Raw genomic sequence first — 24,181 nt, 5'->3', positions numbered from 1 at the left:
TAAACAAAGGTGTCATTTTTGTTGCATTTAATAAAAGTGTAAAATACTAAAATGACTAAAATTGGTTCTGATTTCATTTTATTTTTTCCAGCCAGCAGCTCAACGTGTTGGAGCAAGAATCCTACTTTCAGTCAATCTTTGGCGTTTTTCAGATTCAGAAAAAAAAAAAATGGAGCAAACTGCGTCTATGATAGCTTAACCCTAAAAAAGACATATAAAGAGCAAAGGTCAGAGTTAAAACATGTATGGAAAACTCAGTGGAAGGAGAAGCAAGCTGAAGACATTCAGATGAACTACTAAAAATAACAAAACAGATTAAAGTTAGACAGACAGGAAATGGGTGAAGATTAAAACTTTTGCACAGTAATGAATGTAAAAATTAATTATTCAGATTTTGTCCTTAGATATTTCTCAGCCATCATAGTTTCATAAATAATAATCAACCTTTGTTTCCATGCAGATGAAGAAAGCTGTTCAAAGACAGAACTAGCAGAGCAACGCCTCACTGTCGGCAGGATTAAAAAACCGAATATTTACTTCACACATTCCTTAAACCGTCTCTAGTTGTGATTAATAAACAATGTATGTAAAATTGCTGCAGATTCCCATGAATATAGATGTATATCTGCTTGTTTCTGCATTCAGGCAGGATTTGTGCAGCAGGCAGTGATTGTTGTGGTGCGTTCAGCAGCAGGCTGCAGGCGCTGCAGTGCATCTGTGCAGGCAGAGAACCGACTGCTACAATGTCTCTGCAGGCTTCAGCGCTGTCAATGTTAGGCTGCTGGCAGGAACTGAAGCTACAGAGTTATAAAACATCATTCCGTGTTCGGCTGAACGAGCTCAGAGGGAAGTTCACCAGCAGATAGACCCATCCCCCAGCGTTCACTCCACCACAGCAGACAAGTGAGACAGAGCGGGTGAACTGATGTCTCACAAGACAAACTGGAGGCAGAGCAAGTCATGAATGTCGGGATGAAACATCTGGAAGGTCATTTCAACAGTTTTGCTCAGCAGGATTTTCCCTTTTCCCAGGATGAGACCTGCAGTGGAAACAGCCTCAGGAAGGAAAGCCATCTGTCTCCACCGGCAGGGAGGGAGAGAGGAGACAAACAACAAGACAGGACAGCTTTCAATGGGTCCTAGATGTTAACCAAGCTGTTTTTATTCTCTCGTCTAATCTGTTCACATAATGGTGTAAAGGTTCTTAAAGGATACTATGTAAAACCAGCTTCTTTTTTTTTTTTTAGCTTTAAATCATGTTATTCCCCCATCAAAAAACACACCTGGGGTGTTTCTTTGATTCATTTATGCACGTTTGAGAAATCCATTCAGCGTCCTCACTCAGCTCCTTCAGACTAGTGGCAGCAGCAATTACCAAGCAAATGATGGAACTGCAAGTCTGTTGAGCTCATTGTGCAATAAACATCACAGAACAAAGTGAAAGATGTTTATTGCATCTTTCACATGTAGAAAATGGCATAATGTGTCATGATCTGTGTCTTTCTGTGTTTATTTAGAGTTTTCTGTCCCCTTAAGTCTCTTTGTTGTCCTGTCCTCCCCTTGATTGTTCCCAGGTGTGTCTCGTTTCTATGATTACCCCCAGTGTATTTAGTGTCACCTGTGTGTCTGTTCTTTGTCGGGTCCTCGTCGTTACTTGCCGCCCTTGTCGTTTGTCGTTCCGTTCCTGAGTGCCCAGTCTATTTTTCATCCCTGGTTTACCGGTTGCTACCGGCGTCGAGCCCTGGCTTTAGCTCGGCCGTGCTGCCCGGCATTGGGACTGTTTTGGACTGTGTGTTGCATTATTAAATTCATTATTCATCTTACCTGGGTCCACTGCATCTGCCTCACCACTCTCACCACCCGCACTCGCTGACAGAAGGACCCGACCAAAAGTACGGTGAGGCACGCTAATTACATCATGGACCCAGGGGGCTTGCGGAAAACCATAAAGGACTATGTCGAAGAGGTGGCAAGGCCATACTCTGCCCGTCACCGCCTGAATATAGCCACACGCTTGGTGATTATGCTGGACGAATGGATCCCGCGACTTCCGCATCTGGGGCTAGCGGAGTTGCAACAGGAGGCAGAGAGGGAGTGCCTGACGGCGGCTGCCGTGCTGAGAGGTAACCCTCTGCCTCCCAATCCGCACAGTTTCTCCGCCAGCCCAGATCCAGCTCCAGCTCCGGGACCAGCACCCCCAACCGGCGCAGCCGGCGCACCCGAGGCCGTTTCAGCCGGCGTTCCAGCCGGCGCACCCGAGGCCGAATCAGCCGGCGTTCCTGCCGGCGCACCGGAGACCGTTCCAGCCGGCGTTCCTGCCGGCGCACCGGAGACCGTTCCAGCCGGCGTTCCTGCCGGCGCACCGGAGACCGTTCCAGCCGGCGTTCCAGCCGGCGCACCGGAGACCGTTCCAGCCGGCGTTCCAGCCGGCGCACCGGAGACCGTTCCAGCCGGCGTTCCTGCCGGCGCACCGGAGGCCGTTCCAGCCGGCGTTCCTGCCGGCGCACCGGAGGCCGTTCCAGCCGGCGTTCCTGCCGGCGCACCGGAGGCCGTTCCAGCCGGCGCACCCGCCGGCGCACCGGAGGCCGTTCCAGCCGGCGCACCGGAGGCCGTTCCAGCCGGCGCACCGGAGGCCGTTCCAGCCGGCGCACCGGAGGCCGTTCCAGGCCCGGCGTCAGCCGGCGCACCCGCCGGCGCACCGGAGGCCGTTCCAGCCGGCGCACCCGCCGGCGCACCGGAGGCCGTTCCAGCCGGCGTTCCACCCGAGACCCTGACCTCCGGCGTTCCACCCGAGACCCTGACCTCCGGCGTTCCACCCGAGACCCTGACCTCCGGCGTTCCACCCGAGACCCTGACCTCCAGCGTTCCACCCGAGACCCTCTGCGTTCCTCCCGAGACCCTCTGCGTTCCTCCCGAGACCCCGACTCCCGAGACCCTCTGCGTTCCTCCAGAGACCCAGACCCCCTACGATCCTCCTGAGACCCCGACCTTTTGCGTTCCCTCCGAGACCCCGACCTTTTGCGTTCCCTCCGAGACCCCGACCTTTTGCGTTCCCTCCGAGACCCCGACCTTCTGTGTTCCCACTGAGACCCCCTGTGCTCCACCAGAGACCCTGCCTCGGGGGGCTCGTCGTCGCCGTCTGTGGGCGGCCCCCGGGACTCTCCGTTGCCACCTCCGGCGCCGCGGACGGCCGCTAGACCGCCTCCGGGGTTCCCGCCTCCAGCGCCGCGGGCGACCGCCGGACCGCCTCCGTGGTTCCCGCCTCCAGCGCCGCGGACGACCGCCGGACCGCCTCCGTGGTTCCCGCCTCCAGCGCCGCGGACGACCGCCGGACCACCTCCGTAGTTCCCGCTGCCGCGGACGACCGCCAGACCACCTCAGTGGTTCCCGCCTCCTTTGCCTCCGCCCACCCTGTGGGTAGTTTTTTTTTTTTTGTTGTTGTTTATGGACTCTTGGCCCTTCTTGTTTTTCCGCCCACGACTGTGGGTTGTTTTTTTTTGTTAGTTTGGACTCTGGCCCGCCGTCCGGCACCCCTCCACCCACCCTTGTTGGGGTTTTGGGTTTTTTTTTTTTTTTCTTGGGCGTCTGGTAGCCGCCCTTGAGGGGGGGGTACTGTCATGATCTGTGTCTTTCTGTGTTTATTTAGAGTTTTCTGTCCCCTTAAGTCTCTTTGTTGTCCTGTCCTCCCCTTGATTGTTCCCAGGTGTGTCTCGTTTCTATGATTACCCCCAGTGTATTTAGTGTCACCTGTGTGTCTGTTCTTTGTCGGGTCCTCGTCGTTACTTGCCGCCCTTGTCGTTTGTCGTTCCGTTCCTGAGTGCCCAGTCTATTTTTCATCCCTGGTTTACCGGTTGCTACCGGCGTCGAGCCCTGGCTTTAGCTCGGCCGTGCTGCCCGGCATTGGGACTGTTTTGGACTGTGTGTTGCATTATTAAATTCATTATTCATCTTACCTGGGTCCACTGCATCTGCCTCACCACTCTCACCACCCGCACTCGCTGACATAATGAGGAGCATTTTTGCTTTTGTAAAGTGTTTTTAAAAAAGAAACTAAATTAGATTTTTTATTAAATTCATCCAACTTTTTTTTTTTAATGCAAGTTTCTATGATGGTGTATTAGGACCACTCTAAGAAAATAAATAAAACTGAATTTATTTTCTTAGCGTGAAGTGCTGAAGGCTGAGTGTTGGAAAAAGCAGGAGCTTCTTAAAGAGACAGAGGCCCAATTTGAAATTGGGGAGTCAAATTTATTTTATGTAAGGCAAGAGTTACTTCCTTGCTATAAAATGGCACTATACATGCATAAAACTTCCCCTTCAATACATCCTCAACATGTCAGCACTTTAACTAGAAAATTAATATTTATCTTAATCTAAACTCCTACTGCAGCTTTTTTTCACAGCAAATCTGACCTCCTTGCACTAAAACAAGCGAATATTATTCATGTCCCGTAATAGAATCATTATAAAGCTGAACCCAACACATGGAGTCCAATACGCTCCCAATTACAAATCAGCAAAGACAAATCCACTAGATCATGAGTGAAAGCCTGTCTGAGGAAATCAGCAGGTTGCTGTAAATCTTTAGCTTTGCAGCATCCTTTCCTAATAAGGATGTGGCGACAGTGAAGAGGAACAGCGCTCCTTTAACAGCAAGAAACCAACAGAGGAGCAGGAACCGGGCATGAGCAGCCATTTATAGGGCTGAACCAGAACAGGAAGCAGACTCAGAAACAGGGACACCACCCATGAGAAGTTTTTATGGTGGGAAATATATATAAAAAGCCAAGTTAATGGCAACAGTGCTCCTGAATGGCTCCATACATGTTGCTGGGTGAATGTGCCAATTGTGTGAAGCACTTTGAGGGGTCAATGCGATTTGAAAAGCTCAACATGAATCCAGACCATTTACAGCTAAACAGGGGAGCAGCGAACAAGGAGGAATTGGTGCGCAGCAACAACAGCAAAAAAAAGCAAACAAAAGAAGAAGACATTCAAGAGGCTTGAAAGGAGCAAGACTTGCATCTTTGATTCTAGTTCTCTGCTGCCACCTAGTGGTGAATGAAATCCTGCGGCTCCTGGAGCTGAACGTCATGACTAAAAAACTGGACGTGGAAATGTAGAACATAAATGTTCAGAGATCTGAAGAACATTAAAGTTTGACAGCATCAGTCTGAGTTCAATTCAGATTCTCATCAAGGTCGATTATCGTCTGCATTATTTGATTGATATTTTTCTATATATATATAAACTGTGTTATATAAAAAGTGTTGAAATGAGATTAGAAATTGGTGCTGTAATAATAAATTGAACTGAATTAAATGAATAATGAAGCCGTGCTGCTGAAAACTGCAGTAAGTCGTTACCGCCACTGGGAGGCAGCAGAGAGGAGCGTTTCCTGCAGGGTTGATAAAAGCGCTTAGTTTTGCATCATAAAGCTGAAACATTGTCATTTTTACTTCAACAACAAAAATGCAGTAATCTAAAAAATATAAAAACATACAGTTCAGGTTATATTCCCCCCCAGAGCAATAAATCTAAGATGCTTAACCGATTTAACCAATTTATTTCACACTTACACCAAATAATTTACCTCATTTAAACAAATGGCTTTCCTCTAATTTCTTGGGTTTCTGTTTACTCTCCAACATTCATCGTGCGATCCAAGACAAAGACCACAGATCTAATTTTTGTGCTGGAAAGATTCCTCGCCACAGTAGACGGGATGCTGATATTCCAGTTTTTGGAACTGGTGGTGCCTGAAATACTCAAGTTGACTAATGAATATTACAGGAAAGAGAAACCTGCTGATTATTCTTAGATAACTCCAGTGTCACGTTTCAAAAATCTTAATAGTGTAAAAACATCAGATGGCCATGGCTTTCTGTAATTGCAACCTCGCAACCAGACATGTTGGCAGCGCTGTAAAGTCTGACTCATGACCTCAAACGCACCCGACCACATGGCACCACGCACATCTGGCTTCATGTTCCCCTCCCTGCTGCGCAGCAACGAGAGGCAGCATGGTTCACCACCACGTGACCTCAGTTCAAGCCCCTGCAGATTAATACTGTCCACCTTAAAGGGATTTTAAGGCTGTAAATTAAAGATTTAAAGAGTTATGATAAAAAAAAAACACAGAGGTGGAGTCAACACCCAGCTGAACACAATCCCCAAACGCTGAGCGCATCTTTTATTTTGAAAGATGAGCTCAGACAGATGATCAATAAACTCTTTAATCCAGATTACAGTAAATTCACGTCTCGTTTCGTTTAACATGTTTGTAACAGCTTTGCAGGTATAAATAACAGCCAGAAAAAAAAGGGAAGCAAAACTGTGTCAGCTGACTGGCTTTTATTTTCATTAAATATTTTCCAGAAAATCTTCCCCATGTTCTGTTGCAGGAAATAAAAAACACCACGCAGGTTGGGAGGGTGAAAGCTTACAGAAAAACACAGAAAATCCATAAAAACTGGTTTTACATTTATACAGTTTTATTGGGTCAAAAATAAAGAAAAATTGCACTGTAAAAGTCCCTTTGCGTGGCTACAGTCTAGAAAAATAGACAGGTTCAGAGAACCAAACCCCTTTATTTGAATGAAGCTTATAATACAAAACACTTATTCCACTTGGAAAAAAGCCCCATAGTGTCTCAAGACTATAGGAAAAATGCAACTTTCAGTTTGTCGTTCAGGATGACGCAACACGGAGGACAGTTTGACATTTGACCCTCGTCATGGCTCAGAGGGGAGTGTGAACAAACCGATCCCATTACCTACCACCTTCCAAACACAATACAAGTCTTAAACAGCTTCCGTTTCCTGTCTATGTAGAAATACCCGAAAAAAAAAAAATTATCTCAAGAACACAAAATGCTGCTTCTCATTAAAGGCACAAATGGCCACAAAGTGGCAATGTGTTAAAAAAAAAAAAAAAAAACAAACAAAACCAAACAAAACATTAAAATTAAAAGTTAAATATATAAATCCTTTCATATCTATACAATAATCAAAATGAGCTTTAAAGTCACAGTTGGAGGCAGTCCACAGTAAAAGGAGTCACAGAGATGGAGTCAGAATAAGCTTTGGCCACAGATGAGAGCCGCTGAAGTGGTAAACAGAGCTGGATCCTTAACAGCGTCTCACACTAAACTTTATGGCAGAGACGCATTTTGTGACGTTCTAAAGTCCTTCAGGCGACACGTTTGCTGCGACTTATGGCTCTAAAAAAAAGGGAATAAAGGGATAGATCTTTGGTGAAAGTTTACAGTCCTTGTTGCTGTAGAAGAAAAAAGGCGCTGTACCCTAGGTTCTAGAATACAAAACAAAAAAACAAACTGTCTTGAAGGAACTGCATCTACTCCTCAGCACATTACAGTTTTATTTCAGGAACATTTACTCATCACTTCAGGAAGTACAACAAATTTCATACTCAACTAATACTTTAACCAGAAACTGAGTTTTGACATCCTGGAAACCAATCTTGGGTTTTCTTAGTGACTCTTTATGCACGTCACTTTTTAATGGTACGTTTATCAGCAGATGGGTCACCAAAACAATCATGATTGCAGATTTCGACATATCTAGATACCGGTTTTACTCATGCGATTATCTTTAGCACTTTGTACCATGACCTCCTGCAGAAAATGACTCCAGACTGTTTAGTGTGGCTGTTTGACAAAACCTGAAGCTCAACTGCACAGCTTAATGCTTTAAAAACTGATCAGTCTGAGCCACTTGCAAACGCTAGCACATCTTTCTATTACTGTGTTGATGGTCAGAGCTCAGTAGTCAAGATTCAAACTTCAGAATGATACCACAAAGTTAACAAATTTCATATTGTAACTTTTATCCACAAGTAAATCATTTAGAGGCACCTGTTAGCTCAGACGTTAGCTATGCTAGTTTTTCTCCAACCCTGGTCAGAAAAGCGGACCGTCCTGCATGTTTTAGACATTTTTCTGCTTCAGGATACCTGATTTGAATGGAAGGCTGATTAACAGGCTGTCGCTCAACATCTGATTCAAGGGTATTAAACATCTAAAACATGCAGGGCAGTGTGCCTTGAGGACCAGGGATGGAAACGCTAACTGCAGCTATTGTTAGCAATAAAACACAATATCATCTCAGGCTATCTTTATGCTCACAAACACTATAATTAGAGACATCAGACGGTGATGTGACTTACAATTTTGGGCTGTAAACTCAAGGATAATTGTTTTTACAACCAGGGATATTTGTATACCAAGAACTGCCTGGTTCCCTAGCAACAACAACAAAGGTGCTGTAAACCGAGTGAAGACGACTTAAAGTTGGTCATTTTCAGCATCAGTGAGGCATTTAAATGAGAGAAATCACATATTTTAAAGATAATTTTCAACAACATGTCAAGACTTGGCCGCAGTTCATTCAGGATGTATGAGAGAGAGAAAAACCTTAGAAGGGTAACAAGAAGGCTGAATAGAATACAGCAGTTAGTAAACATGATTTTGTATACCATTTAAAATGTAAACACCACGTCAGTTTATCTCCATTTGAAATCAGTAAAAACAAGAGCTCTCACACGCTCACACACACACACCCCGACATCGCCTTTGCTCCTGGTAGAAATGATTGAAAGTTGGCAGGAAGGCTAAAGCTGAACGGCTTTACAAGGTCAAATCTTCTCAAAACCCGGAGATCGCAATCTGTGGAGTCAGAATATCCAAACTATAAACATATTTTCACCCAGAAATATATGTTTGAGACTGCACGTAATATGAACTGATGCATTTATTACCAGAACAGTCAATAATTTATGCACAAAGCAGGATGGTGAATCTTGAGGTCAGTAATGTATGAGCAGCAAATTTCAAAGAACTAACTTCTGCTACTCCAGTGGATTTTCTTTAAGGCTCAGAAATCCTTAGTTTTGGTCTTGTTTGTATAAGAACTCTGTCACCCTTTTCTTAAATTACGATTCTACATGACTGTGATAATTGAGAAAACAAAAATTTTCTTTGGGGAGCCACGGATGCTCAACTCGTGCATCCCAAGATAAATAAATCCTTCTAAAGAAATAGTTTAAGTAAATCTTCGTCGTTCCCAGGAACAACCCAAACAGTTGTTTGAAGAAACAAGAATTTACCGTTCTTCACTGACAGGAAAACTCGAGTCACGTTGCAGGAAGGGCGACATCAGTTGAGGTCCGTTTAATTGCGCATGTAAAGAGTAATGAGTCCGGCCTTGTGCAGCTTCTGCCACACCGTCATCTCCATACGCATGTCATGGTTGGCGTAGAAGCCCACCTGGCGATAGGATTTGTCGTAGTAGTGGTCAGAGTATTTGCTGTAGTCTGGCGTCATGAAGCCGTAGGCGCTCACCTCCAGAAAAAAAACAAAAACAAAAGGGCCACAATTTAACTGGAAGCAAATGCATAAAAACAAAGACTCATTTAATTTTCTGTCTTGATCTCCATTTCCTCCTGCTGATGGGTTGAGAAACAGGTTCTATAAAAAGGACCTGATGGGTGTAGCCGTTCTGACAATTAGCAAAGAACAAGATAAAAAATAAGAACGAAATGTGAACAATTTCTGCAGGGTCAGCTGAGGAGAATCACAATCCTGTCCTTGTGCAAGCGCAGCCAAGCATTGTACAACATTTTCTTATTTTAGGTCATAATGGCCCAAAATCATCTCCATTTGCCAAATGCAAGAGTAAAGGCAATTTTGTCTTCTCCTTTTAGATTCATAAGGCCTTTACTTAATATTTAGCAGGATTGTCCTTTTAACTGGTTTTAGGTTTCCTTCCAACAAACTTCTCACAGGACTTGCTGGAATTGTGGCCCATTCCTCCCATCAGGACCAGTGTAACTGGGTGAGTGTGTAAGCTTCTCATCACACACACACACTCTTTCAGCTCTACTCAGACATTTTGTAAGGATCCAAGGATCACAGCTTTGTAACGGCCACACCAAAATTACATGGGCCAGAAATGTACGACGCATTTATAACCGAGCTTTTATTTCATAGCTGATGTCCTGTACAAACATTTCATATAACATGTAAAGTTCTATACAATAAAATAAAAGTATTGGAGTATATTTGTCCGTTTTCTTTATGTTGTGCTGCTGCTCAATTTGATGGCTTACCCTGATTTTTAGTTTCCTCTGCAGTTTCTCTATCAGGTTAAACCTACTTCGTACACTTTTACATGTCCGTTTCCATCAAGGTTCAAGTGTGGTAGATAATATATATATTAAAAAAAAACTTTATTCATGGCACAGCAGAGCGAACACGACTCCTACCTGGTCGCAGGTGTGCAGTGCCGCCAGCAGCATTGCAGCACCAGTCGACGGACGGTAGATGCTCCTAAATTGACTGTTCAGGATCTTCGACCGAAGGAATCTGAAACCAGAAATCATAAATCTGTCAAGAGTTGCACAAACATCTAAAACCGCCGTTTTAAAAATTTAATTAGCATAACTATGTCGTTAGGGATTACAGACGTTCTCATGCGTCAGATAGCTTCATGTAACCCAGCAGGAAAATACATTCAGAAGCCCGATCATGTTTTAAATCCATCATTGCTGCTGTTTTCATTCAGATCATCGGCTCACCTGTTTCTGAGGTAACGGATGAAATCTGGGTGGTACATCTTCAGCTTTGCTGCTGAGACATCCTTTCCAAAGTATCTTGTTGGGCTGTGCAAAGTAAACCATAGCAATTAACAGTGTAGAAAAATTTATTTTAGTTTTGCCGTCACATCTTCAGGTGAAAACAGGCGTCCAGTTAAATCTGGATTGTGACAAGTTGTGATAAAACTGGTTAAATGCGTGTTTAGATAGCATCTTTGTCATCATTCACGCTGTGACATTTCCTCATGCCGTTTTGTCAAAGTTTTGAATCTTTCTTCACATGCATCAAGTTGGAAGACTTTGAAGCCTCCAAAATGTAATCAAACACCTGATCTAAAAGCTACCGATGTAAAACAAAACAGCCAACAATTTAAAAAACGAAGGAATCTCTGCTTGGGCATTAAATTACAATGATACAAAATGTATAGTGTGAATTAATTTCACATCCATTCAGCGACATGATTAGTTGCTGAGAAGAACATCCTGTCAAAACTACAAGAGCCACTTTAAAGAAAGTTTAATAATTTATGGATATTGTAAAATAACTGGAGAATCTCAACAGATTCAAATCCTGAAGTTTGACTATCAGCACCGAGACAGAAACAGAAACTAACAGATTCAGCTGTGAAAAATTACTGCGTTCACCCAGAATCACTGTATCGAGGAGCAGCATTCAACTCAACCAGAAGAGAAAACAATATAAATGTGAGAATGATGTGATCCAGAGGCAACAGGAATTATTTTGGACTGAAGGGTAAAAATACTACACAATCATCATTTCATGGATTTAAGTGAACAGCATCTTTCAGACTAAAGGTCAGATCTAATCAATTTATCTATCAGCAGTGAGGTTCATGTCCAAACGTCAGGAAACCCATCAGTGCCGAGCGGCTTTCAGAACAAACCGCATGTTTTATTTTATGTAGGAAATCTGTGATCTACATCCCTGATGACAGGACAGCTCTGCAAAAAAAACAAACTGGTTTCAGTTCCAGGCTTTCTGGGCTCTCAGGTATGTGACTCACTTCAACTGCAGACTGTAGTTTTGTTTCAACTCGACTGATTCACATCAGGTTGAATTTAAAGTGAAGCGTGAGACAATCTGTCCCAAACACAAGCTTTAGACCAAACACTCAAGTCAAGCAAAGGAGCTACAAGGAGCGGTGCGTAAATATTTGAGACGGATGAAGTCAGACTGAAGAGATACGTGGCTTTTTCCACGTTGCCTGTGGCAAATGTCTAATGATAAAATGGTGGAAATTCATCAGCATTTTAATATGTTAAAGTTTAGATCTAAATCAGTTCAGAACATAGTAAAGATCTGATCAATCTGATAATTAAAAACATGTCAAACTAAAAGAGGAAACGCCTTAAAATGCATTAAAAATTCAAATTCCCATCAAGTTCAAATTAAAAGGATTTATTCTTAAAATTTAATGAGAATTTAAATATCAAAATATTTTTTAAAAAATCACAGCACTGTAAAAATTCATATACACGATCCTTATGTGAAACTGCATTTTGTGACTAAAAATGTGGCCCTTAAATAAAAACATGATGACGATCCAACCTGATAATAGGTTTAAATACAACAAGATAAATTAACGGCTCATAGCTCATATTTTACCACAACTCTAGATCAATGATGCTGCTTAACCTCAACATAAACTCATCTGTGACTGTCACTCACTCTTTGCCTCGCTCAGGTCCCTTCACCACGAACGTGTGCGTGGACGCCGCCTTCATCAGCAGGTAATCCCGGTCGTGATCGGGCAGGAAAACGTAGCGCGTCTCCTGTGGCGGAGCGTTAAAAGTGAGGACGCGTCCGTCAAACGGAGGAGAGACCCTTTAGTTGCGTCCTCACCGTGGACACGGGCGGTCCGCTGTACCCGATGCCGCCGTAGCTCCTCATGGAGTTCATCAGCGTGTTGGTGGAGAAGGTGTAGTGGGTGGTCCGGGAGCCCACATCTTCCTCGAAGCCTTTGATGACCGCCCCGTTGGTCCTGGAGAACCACGTAGTCCACAAATGAGCACAAACACGGGAAGAAAACCCAAACATCTCAACACAACTCAAACAAAAGAAAATTTATGATGATTTTATTTTGACGTGAGGTGAAAAGAAAACTTCTTTGATGGGGGCGTGTGGTACGTTGCCATGGCAGCCAGACCCATCTACAGCATGTTTGTCTTTTGTTTTTAGCTCGTTACAACTTATGAAACAAAAATCTACTTGTTTGATAAGTTTATTTACAGTGGAGTTTTGATAAGATGTCCCAGTGGGTTGTCCAGCTCAGTCTGTACCTGAAGACATAATCATGGCCGTCGATCTCCTTCCCTTTTTTCGAGCCCTTCAGGATCCCTCCGTTTCCCACCACGGCACAGTGGCTGCACTCCAATTTATTCTTGCGACTTTCCCAGTCATCCAACATCTTCCAGTTTGCAGAGGAGTTTAGCACAGTCAGAGTATCCACCAGAGCTGAAGAGAGAAGCAGAATTCATCAAAAAATAATAATAAAAAGTTTCCTAAACTGTAACTGCACATATCACAGCCCATCTTTACATATTAACAGAATCTGAGGACAATCATATGAGACTACTGATTCCTCAAACTGTCCGAAAACAATTTTAAAAAATCTACTAATTTGGTTCACTGCATAATAATTACACAGATCTGAGACCTGATCTACAGATTCATTATAGTTCACTTTATTTGATTAAAAAAGGGTTAATATTCATGCATAATTAGCTGTAATTTTGACTTCAGTGACATTTGGCTTCTGATGCTGTAAAATGATTTAATTAAGATGACCAAAAATTAACCTGAACTGAATGAAATATTAAAATATTTTTGAACGACGCCACATGTCCTGCTCAGTTTGTGTCAAGATTAGGAGTAAACCTGCTATTTATTAATTATTGACTCCTTATAAATGCACCCAAGACTGAAAATCCTCCAATGTTTTGAGTATTGATTTTTTTTTTTTTTTTTTTTTAAATGATTGATTGAAATCCAATGGAGAATTTTCTTTCCAAGGTGAAACTGGTCAGAGATATTTTCCAGGAACCCGCAACAGCTAAACTAAAACAGAGACTGACGTTATTCCAAGAAAGTTGTTTGGAAGAAACTTTCTCCCCTCAACAACAACGGTCCAGATCCAAATCCTCTGGAGAAACGAAGGAAACTCATCCCACATCCTCTGATCCCCTGAGCCTGACCCACAGGTCTGCACCTGCCCTTAATTTTAAAGCAGATGATTGTTCAGCTCATTATGCATAATTACGTCGTGCGCAAACTCAGAGGTCAGCAAAGTTAAACGTGAACCTCATGGGTGGATTCCTTTCAGAGGTGGAAAAATGAAACCAATTTTTTTACTGCTGTGACAAAGCAAGAATTTATCTTGTAGCATCAAAGTGTTTTCTTACTGCAATTCCTGTTCTGCCTGTAAAACAGCAGCCTCTTCGTGACACAAAACAGTGAAAACTTCCCAAATAATAAAATCCAGCAAAACTATGACAAAAATAAATAAGAAAATTTGATGAAATGCTTCAAGAAAGTGGATCTCACTGTCGTAGTCGACGCCTCCCCAGCCGTGCGCTCCTGGGTACCGTTTCAGACGCTGGTGCTGCTCCTGAGTCACATGTTGGGCCCACTGCAGGACAGGAATATGCTCCAGGAATTGCGGTCCAAACTCGGACTCCTTTATCCGACTTCGGATCCCATCTGGGCAGTTCTGTGAGGAGCGGATAACACAGCTGTAGAGTCATGGAGACAAAAACAGAGAGAGGAAAAAAAAAGAAGCAAAACTCTACGGCCCCCGTCTTTCACGGTCCGTCGGCAGGTCAGATGTCCTCCTGAGGCACACGGTACGGCAGACTGCTTTCCGTTACTTATACAGACCCGACATGAACTCAGGCAGGAGAGAGGAAAAGGTGACAGACGTCTACTGGTTAGACTGGAGCCTCTGAACCAGTCGCCACTGCTCTTACTACAGTCTTCAGATAAATCAGTGCTCAAATCTTTCACCAACTTATTTAAAAAGATGGTTTTAAGTTTCACAGGAGAAGAAAACTGTTTTTGAAAAAGTGGCTCCAACTAGTCTCGACTGAATAAGCGTGTTAAATCTATGGTATCTATAAAAACGGCTGCTGTAAGAAATGTTTGCCGTCCTGGTTTCTTAAATCGATGAAGAGGAGAATTTAAAAACAACTTAATTCCCTTTGAAATAAAACAGAAAGTTGCAGCAAGCTTCTCCGGCACATCATTAATATAACAACACATGAAAGTACTGCTGGGATCGGTAAACCAGAGCCGGTATATAATGGACACATTAATGGGTTTGCACAAACACAAACTAATTTATGGGGCATTAATGTGCTTTTTAAGTACCTTAAACTGAGCAAAACCTGAGAAACACGAACAGAGTTATATTGGTGACATTAAAAATATATATTTATGAGTGAACAGCTCCTGAAAACTAAGCCCTCGAGTGAAACTTTCAACCACTTTTTGCAGTAAAAACACACGAGTGTGTCTTGAATTTATACCACTGCATGGTTTCTATGTTTAGACAGTGGATAAAATCTAAATTCGCCTGTGAACTTTGAAAGCAGCCACAATGGGTTGATTTCAATTTTGTTCTGACCACAAAAAAAAACAAAAACAGGAAATGCCGTAAATGAATGGGAGCTGCTCTTTAGAGAATTCAGTTACATTTTTAATACATTGTTATAGACCAGATTTTGTGTGTGTGTGTCAGCATGTTATCTTTAACATATGCTGTCGATCTTGTAAACAAACCAGTCATTTACACAACTAGCGTTAATGAGTCCTAAGAGAGAACACACCATGTAACAAGGCCTGGAAACAGCAACACACACGACTTGATCGCAAACTAAAACAGTAAACGGGAACACAGATCTGCACAACAGCGGCAGCCGCCCAATGACAACACAGAATCGGATCTGAACCAGAACATGAAAGATCCTTTCCACTGATAAGCCAGATCATGTAACATCTACAAACTTTAAATGCAAACTCCCATTTCTCCAGTTTAAATCAGGTTATAGGGAAGATGAATCATTTCTAAATTTCACCTGTGAGCCCAGACACGTCTCTTAGATTTATGAAATAGTTCAAACAAAGTTCTGTTTACAGTGACTTGCTATCGTCAACAATACTTAAGAGCTCCAGGTAAACAGTAATCCAATGACTGATGTAGATAACGTGACGAGAGGAGGTTTGTGAAACCAAATAAAATCGCCACTCCTCTTAAAATGGTGCAGAAAAGGCATTTTAAACGGAGCAGACAGACTTTCACAGAATTACAAGTTGATAATTACCTTTTCTAGTGAGCTGCATGTCAGGAAAACATGAACTGAAAACCTGTTTACACCGTCTGACAGGAACAACCGGAGTAATTATAGAAATATTATAGAAATATTTAAAGCAGCTCAAATCTTTCAGGGCAGGTTTGTGCTCTGCATCCTGTAGATCCGTTTCTGCTTCTTCTGGTTCACATGGTTGAATCAGCTCAACGTCCAGCGCTACAGAGGTCTGCTAATGAGCATTTGGTCCAGGTCAGATGAATCTATGAACATCTAAAAGACATCATCCTTCTAGACTTTGGACACCACCGTTTTAGACCAAAGCAGATACTCAATAGTTAGAGATGATCCATTTCATGGACACTAAACCTTTGGGTCAAATAATCCTGTTAAATTCAGAGTTGACTCACCGTTTGTGGAGGGATGTTCTCACTCATGTAAAAGTCTCCGATGTAAGGGGGTTCTGTGGGGCCCGGCACCCTGGCGGGCTTGGCCAGAGGGGCCCTCGTGGTTCTTTTGGTTTTGTCTACACCTTGAGACCTGGACAGCGGGTTGATCTTGATTTGGTCTTGTGCTGGTTTTGGTGGGCTGGTGACTGGTCGAGTCTTTAAAGCTGCAGTCTGTTTGGCTTCTGCGAGGTCAAGAAGGGTGGTGGTCAGGTCGTCCTGCACGAGGTCGCTCCATCTGAGCAGAAGATCCTTAGAGGAGCTGTGGAGGATCAAACCACACACACAATAATCTCAATCTCTGTTTGCTCTTAAAGGAACAATTCAGCCATTACACTTCCTGGAAGGACATGACTCAGTCAAATTTTGTAGAGCCTGTTGGAAAGCACTACTCTGCACATCCTCATTAGTATTCAAATTTGCATTAGAACACAAACTAAGAACAGACCTCTGTGTTACAAACCAGTTCATGTCAAGCAAATCGCCACCAATTAAAGTCAGAATTCACCTGGTGCAAATGAGACGAGGGGAAATGATCTGTTCTGGATTAACTGTAGAGACAGTAGAGAAACTACAATATCATCCACAAACACTACAGATGTCATGTCTCGTTTCATTTGACATAAAACGTATTTAGTAAGCATTTTATGTGTAGCACATAATTGTGCAACTGGAAGAGAACTCCTAATTTTTAGAGAATAGAAATCTTACTTGTTAGCCTGAAAAATGCTAAATATTTCAAACATGATCCAAGAAAAGCATAAATTAATCTCATTTTAGGTTTGACAAATACAATTTAATGTTAGGCCATTCATTAATTACAAAGCATTGACATCAATCTGTCAACTACCTCGATTAAGAAAGTTGTAATAAAAGTTACCGCATCATGACAACAATGGAATAATTTCACAGCCGTAGCTTGTCTTCATTTTACTTCCCTCTGGCTTAAGAGAAAATATGTGCTCTAACCTGTGATTTGATAAGCAAATATTTCAGAACTGGCAGGTTGATGCACGTTATGCAGCTTTATCTAGTTTTCTAGATAAAGACGCACACTGTCTTTATCTGGAAGACAGCCTGCGTCTTACACACGCTTCATGATGCTGCTTTGCTGACATTACTGGCCTGTTTTAGTGATGGATGACAAAGACGGTTCAGGCTAGATCAATCAGGATCAAGTGAAGTTACCAATTTAATAAATGGCAGTGATATTCACAGCAGCAGTATTTATGTATCAAATTAAAAGACCTGTGCATTATTTTCAACCATTTATTCTCAGTCTAATGAGCGCAGACTTTTACAACCAGCAGAACAGATTAATGCTACGCCGCTTTGTGCTCTTCCTCTAAGGACCCAATCTAGGCTCAAACCACCTCCAGGCGAATAACTCCAGGGAATTTACAATGACTGACTGAGGTTAAGTAATAAAACCAACTAACAAAACTGGAAAATAAATTACAAATGTTAAAGTGAGCACATTAATGTGTAACTGAGTGGCAGGAAGAGTGAAATGTGACCTGCTGAGGGGCCTCTGGGCCAAAGTTAGCTGATGATCCGATCATAAAGTCAACCGTCACATTCCCTGGAGGAGCAACGTGTGCAGCAAAACAGAGGAGCTGCTGAGTCCATGGTGATGGACGTAGCATGGCATCCGACTGAACATGCACTAAAACCGTCTCATTCTGCTGGCGGTTTGGACTGTGAGCTCAGTCACATTCACACATGCTACTAAAAACGGCAAAGAATTAAAAAATAAACTAAAATGCATAAACTCTGGCTTTGTGTGGATGGATGACAAACACAAACTAAGAACAGGTCCCATTGTTGGATAAAAATACCTTAAAGCAACCAACCTTGACACATTGTAATCTGATAACTTGGTTGCATTAAAAAAAAGTCTAGATTTTCCTTGTGAAATAAAGGTTAAATGAAAAAAAATTAGATTTAGATATATATATATATATATATTAATGAATGTACAATATTTCTATAGATATTCTGGATTTGGCAAACAAAAAGAAAAAGAAAAAACAAAAACTATGAGGTTGGGTAAACCCATTTTAAGTGCCAGTGTCTTTTAAACTGTCATAAATTTTTTACCGAAATGGGAAGTTCCTCAAATCAGATTCAGTGCTGACAGTTAGTCAGCATTATCTCTAATGGTAACAGCCGATGTGTTCCCCCTGCACACACACACACATCCTTTAGCTGATGTGTGTGCTAAAGGAGCGTTTGTTATTCTGCGAAAAGCAAACAGTCTGAACTCGGCTTTTTGATTTACACACCTTCATATACGGTGCAGGAACCTGTCACACCTACTCATAAAACCTTAAAGAACATTTTATCACTTCAAGAACACAACCAGTGTAAAACCCATATGCCCAGCTTATATTCGCTTAATGGAAAAAAACAATTTTGAAAACATTTATGATAAAAAAGTTTTTTCTGATAGGATGAGGTGTTTTTTCGACAGCATCAAAATAGATATATTTTACAGAACTGCAATGGAAACATTTTTACATCACACGAGTCACGTGATCAACACCATAGATGGCGGACAGATTTGCACTAATGCAATGGCTGAATTATGAATATAATCTCATGTAACTACAGCCGTTGTTGCCATGGTTTTAAATGACTTATCGCATGAACATGCTTAGTCGCATGTGATTTAATTTCATTCCTTATTCGATGGAAACATTGCTATTGCAAAATTGTGTTTTTTGTTGGGCATTAGTAGAATGTAGACAAAGGTTTGGTCACATCTGTAGTGGAAATGCAGGTCGTGAGGCGGTGAAACAAAGACAAATGATGATGATTTAAAGCAGATTGTGTTTTCTACGACAAGCTGGTGCTTAATTTAAGCTGCAGCGGCGAGAGAGAGCAAGACTGGAAGTAGATGCTAGGAAGGTCTAAAGCAGTGTTTGCAAAGCAACCCTTGTCCTGAAGTCACGCTGCCCTGCATGCTTTAGGTGTCTCCTTGCTTTTAGGTGATTTCAGTTGACAGGTGTTTGCTGAACTGCAAGCAGCTGAATCAGGCGTAGTAAAGTAGGGAATGTCTAAAACATGCAGGGCAGCGTGACTTCAGGACCAGGGTTGGGAAACACTGGTCTAAAGGTTCTACAGCAAAGCGTCTGCACCTTCAAACTCTGGAGGAGGAAACATAATCAGTCTTCTGGAACCGTCACGGCTGAGGATCAACATTTTCCCCCAAGTACACACTTGACTGTTATTGCAACAACGTTCACTATAAGATGGTAAAGCCAACAACTAATCAAATACGCCACGTTTCCTCTGCTCCCAATTACAACAATTGGTTACTGATCTCAGCAGGAAATGTTAGATTTAAATATGCAAAGCTGTTATAGCGCTCAGAAAAAATAAAAAATGTTTAAAAAATGAGAAGTGGCCAAAATCGGAGATCAGTCACAACCGTTATCGATTCATCTCTCAGATGAGAACAGCTCTTGAAACTTTGCACACTTTTTGGGCTCATTTCCCGTTAGTTTCTTCTTCTTCAAAAAACCTCAGAAATGAGTCTCCGCTCCAGTTTCTCTCAGCTGGCCTAAATGCATCTGTCGGGGACCTGCTGGCTTTTAGAGCTGGAGCTCTGCCCGTCGGAACAAAGCTTACATTTCACGTTCGTGTGCGAGAGACCACCTCCAGTTGAATAACTCCAGGGGATTTTTTTTCATTAGAGCAGCAGAGTGCTGTGTGGTTCCTTTGTTGGAGCCACAATGATCCACTTGGAGCCGAGGAGGAGGAGGAGGGGGGAATAGGAGCTCGTTATACAGTAGAAACTCTTCATCACATGTGATCTCTCAGTTTAACCCTTCAACTCTGACATGATTCACTGCTCTGCCTGAACTAAAAACACAAGATTTGATAGTTTAATTCTAGTAATCCAGCTTGTCTTTGGAAATTTCAGGGGCGTTGGTGTGTTTTCTTTGGTCAAGTGTATTTGAGACAACATTATACCGATTAAGATTCATGCAAGTCCAACATCCAGGGCTTATTCAGGCTCAACTTTTCTCTCAGTCCTTTAGAGCCATTTTAGGGAGGGAATGATTAAAAGAAGGAAAAACGCTGACAAGGGAAAAAGAATAGGCACACATGAGGAAAAGAGGAAGGAGAAGACAGAGAGTAGTAAGGACATACGAGACGGACAAGAAAGAACGGGGTAACAAAAAAAAAGATGTAAACAAGTAAAAGACAGAAAGGAAGTGAGATGTAAGAAGGATGAAAAGGCAAAATGAGGAAGGAAAGGGCACAGGGAATACAAGATCTGTAGAAAAACAAAGGACGGACAAGGAAGGAGAGCAGGGACCAAACGAAAAGCAGAGCGGACAAAAAACAAGGAAGGAAGTACAGAAAGAAGAGAGGTAAACCACAAGGAAGGAAATACAGAAGACAAGGCATGGACTACAGTCTGGGAATTAAAAATGCTTTCCATGGTTTCTTTTTTTTCCCCCCTGCCTATCCAGACCAGAAAAAGACAAACTCAGCTACAGATTTCTGCAGACCGAGTGCTGAAAACCAGATGAATCTGCTGGAGTTTATGCAGCATGTCTAAATAAAGTTTCTGTTTTCAGTTACTTTATTACTGAAAACAGTAATAAAGGTTCAGTCTTTGTTTCAAAACAAATGAGATTTCATAAACCTTTCAGTCAGCCAACTGCTAGGAAGTAGCAGTTTATCCATTATGAGGGTGCTCATTTAAGCAGAGTCACGTTTGACCCAAACGTTACTTTCAGACGTTACTTAACCTCACGCAATGCAGTTTCAGCTACTGAACTGGAATCCAGTCTAGAAAACTAGAATCAGCGAGAAAGGAAGAACTGTTGTGCTTCTCAGGACTGGATTTGAGGAAATGGAAAAAAAAAAAAAAAAAAAAAAAAAAAGATTGCAAGGCTTGTGTCTAATCTAATATCTGTGATCAAGGCCAGTCGACTTCTGACATTTCTTGACAGCAGCATGAGGCAGCAGACAGTAATTAGATACCAGAATATTTAAATAAATAATAGTAATAAAATCAGTTCAAAGGTCTGAACCAGGCGAGACAAATGTCTCATTGTCACGTTTGTTCCTTTCATTTTCTCTGCTCTTCATCGAACCAACGTGACAACATTTACCGTCAGTCAATAAGATTTAACATAAACCAGGTTGGGTTTTTTTTTAATTGTTCTGTTTTGACCTGAGCAAAATAACCCCAGACACGCATCTAAACCAAAGGGATGAATCAAGCGGGAAAACAGCCACTTTAAATGAACGCCATTTCCTTCAAGAGGAACGGCCCAGTTAGGTGCATGAGTGAGGGAGTACGTTTATATTTGAGCCGATGTGAACACCGAGTCTGCATGGATTACAGGACACCTACGGTAAATTTTAATTCATCCTCCTTAAGCTTGTTTTTTAAATTAAAGTTGCATAATTCCTTGTTGGAAAAAGAATGGAATTAAGGAGTTTTTAAAAGACCCAATATGAAGGATTTTTATACCAATGATGAGCATCTGTCAACTTACGATCTGAACTAGATATGAAATTTAGGAGATGATGATAAAAATAAAGCTGCACACTGCAACAACTAAATTTTACCATGTAGTTTTGGTCTAGTTTCTAGTGCAAATTTTCTATTTATTATTTTTTTTTACTGCTGGTCTAGAAACTTGCAAGCAAATTTTCAGCAAGAAATATGAACTTCTTTAAGTCAGTAGTTCCTCAATATTGATGAAAAAGCACAAATAAGTGCAATAAGGCAGTGGAACAAGACATTTTAACTTGTATGGGAAAAAGGTCTTGTTCCACTGGCAGATTTCACTTATAACTTGCACTTTTTCCATCAATATTAAGGAATTATTGCCTTAAAAGGATCTCCTATATTGTGCTGAAAAGTTACTTAGAAGTTAGTTTTGTCTTATTTCAAGACATCTACCGTAGAAACTAGACCAAAATTCTTTGTAAATGTGTGTTTTTGGCAGTACAGAATGAAGTTCTGAAAATATTTTACAAAAAGATTAAAGGAAACTCCCTCACCTGACCGTCCTCATCGGCCAGGTCTTCACATTGATCAGGTACCACGACGAACACCATGGTGTGTTCAAACACAGAATGTACATGATCAGGAGGCAGACGACGCTCCCCACGGCCCACAGCAGCCGCCTCTTCAGGGCCATCCCTCTCAGGACGCAGGCTTCTCCAGGCAACAGGCCGCGCTCGCTCGCCGGGCGCTGCGCTCCGCCTGCAGGGGCATGAGGAGGCAGAAGGCGGAGGACGACGCAGTCGAGTTCACGAGGGATTCCCCGTTCAGGCCAGCAGGTGTGAGGGGAGGTTTAAATGTTCCCACAAAACGGTCCCCACTTCACTCAACACAGCTACACATAGAGGAGATAAAACAAAGAGTTAAAACAAGGGCAGACACTTTAGATGGAAAACTTTATATCTCTGAGCAACATATAATCCCTTTTTAATGAAACCTTTTGCTCATGTACACAAAAGCAGAGTGGGGAAGTCTTCTAATTCTTTCGTTTATCTCCTGTCTGCTGCTGTCGCTCCTCTGACAAAACACAGATGAGGAACTTGTGTGACCCCGAGGGGCTGGACTCAAACTGAGCGTCCTGACGTCAGCCGCAGCTCCCAGGCGACAGCAAGAAGCCAGAAACGTTATCTTTAGACGACACTTGTGCGCCTGCTGCTGCTGCTAAGCAGGTCTGGAGGTGCCTGACTGAAGTTGTCAGCAGTCAGAGGAGAGCCAGAGAGATCTACTAGAAAGATCCCACATGATCCCCGACAGCAAGAGGAAGCTGCTTCTCACTGAGATGGGAGGGAAAGAGGGAGAAATGGAGTTGGTCTTAAACTCCCTGATAACAGTCTGAGCAGTTAGCTCAGCTCTTTTCAGAACAAGGAGAGACAGAAAAAAAATAAATAAATAAGACTGGAGGTCCGGTGACTTAAAAGGAAAACGCTCAAGTGACAAAAAGAAAGTTCAGCAGCATCAATTAGGAGCAGAACAGAAGAGTCAAAATGAGAAACTATGACAAAGCCTTACTTCAGCCTGAGTTATGTGGAACGGGAGGCTCTGTTGCCTCACTACGGAAACAAAGAAACCGTTTCACAGCGAAACACAGGAAGAAGAAAAAAAACAAACATCCTCTCACCAGCAGCAGCAGATCGCCTTTCTTTGACAGGGGAGACGTATTCCTCTAACGGAGCGCTGAGAACCTCACTGCCCGTCTCAGCTCTGGATGGGCGGGCCTTTTGTGAAATGAGTAACAGCTGCTGGCAATTGGACAAACATGAGAGGAGGAGGGGGCGGGGAGCCCACTGCAGCTATAAAGTTAGTTAGACATGAACAGGCAGCTCTGAGGGACTGAATCACAGAGATAATGAGCCACAGACACATTCAGGAAGAACCCAAACTTCTCCATTAAGTCAGTTCAGTTCTGTCCACTAAAAACTGAAAGAAACAACCTGGTACAGCAGGCGCAGCTCTGATAGGCTGCATGGATTGAAGGAAGTGAGAGTTGAGGTGTGATGGAGAACAACAGAAGAAGGAGGAGGAGGAAGTGGGTCCGCTGAGCGGGTATTTCTTGATTTATAGGTGGAAACAGGAGGAATACTGAGGTTACAAAAAGTTTAAGTTTTGTTAGTTTGCAGATACTTCTTCAGTTCAGTAGAAGGTGATAAATCACTTCAGATTTAAAGGGCAGCAAGCATAATTTGGATTCCAGTGGGAACAGATGAGGCGCCCGTGTCTCCTTGTGATTTATGGACTGGGAGAGATGCTCGGAGGAACGGGG

General features: G+C 42.5%; 1 protein-coding gene across 2 annotated transcripts; it reads right to left on the bottom strand.

Annotated features, from left to right (window-relative positions):
* Positions 1-6,473: 6,473 nt before the first annotated feature.
* st6galnac (ST6 (alpha-N-acetyl-neuraminyl-2,3-beta-galactosyl-1,3)-N-acetylgalactosaminide alpha-2,6-sialyltransferase) lies at positions 6,474-24,134 on the bottom strand. Of its 2 annotated transcripts, none has more exons than XM_028029143.1 (10): positions 23,540-24,134; positions 22,419-22,756; positions 16,350-16,647; positions 14,180-14,345; positions 12,916-13,090; positions 12,479-12,617; positions 12,305-12,408; positions 10,597-10,680; positions 10,285-10,384; positions 6,474-9,361 (listed from the first exon to the last, which is right to left on the bottom strand). In XM_028029143.1, exons 2-10 carry the CDS (start codon positions 22,556-22,558, stop codon positions 9,191-9,193), a joined length of 1,377 nt encoding a protein of 458 aa, XP_027884944.1. In that variant the 5' UTR covers positions 22,559-22,756; positions 23,540-24,134; the 3' UTR covers positions 6,474-9,190. The 2 variants fall into 2 exon arrangements, with proteins under 2 accessions (XP_027884944.1, XP_027884945.1); XM_028029144.1 differs by lacking the exon at positions 23,540-24,134 and adding an exon at positions 22,859-23,483.
* Positions 24,135-24,181: the final 47 nt, after the last annotated feature.

This window comes from Xiphophorus couchianus, chromosome 10, assembly GCF_001444195.1.
Source record: "Xiphophorus couchianus chromosome 10, X_couchianus-1.0, whole genome shotgun sequence".
Lineage (NCBI taxonomy): Eukaryota > Metazoa > Chordata > Actinopteri > Cyprinodontiformes > Poeciliidae > Xiphophorus > Xiphophorus couchianus.
This window is presented reverse-complemented; position numbering and strand designations above follow the sequence as displayed.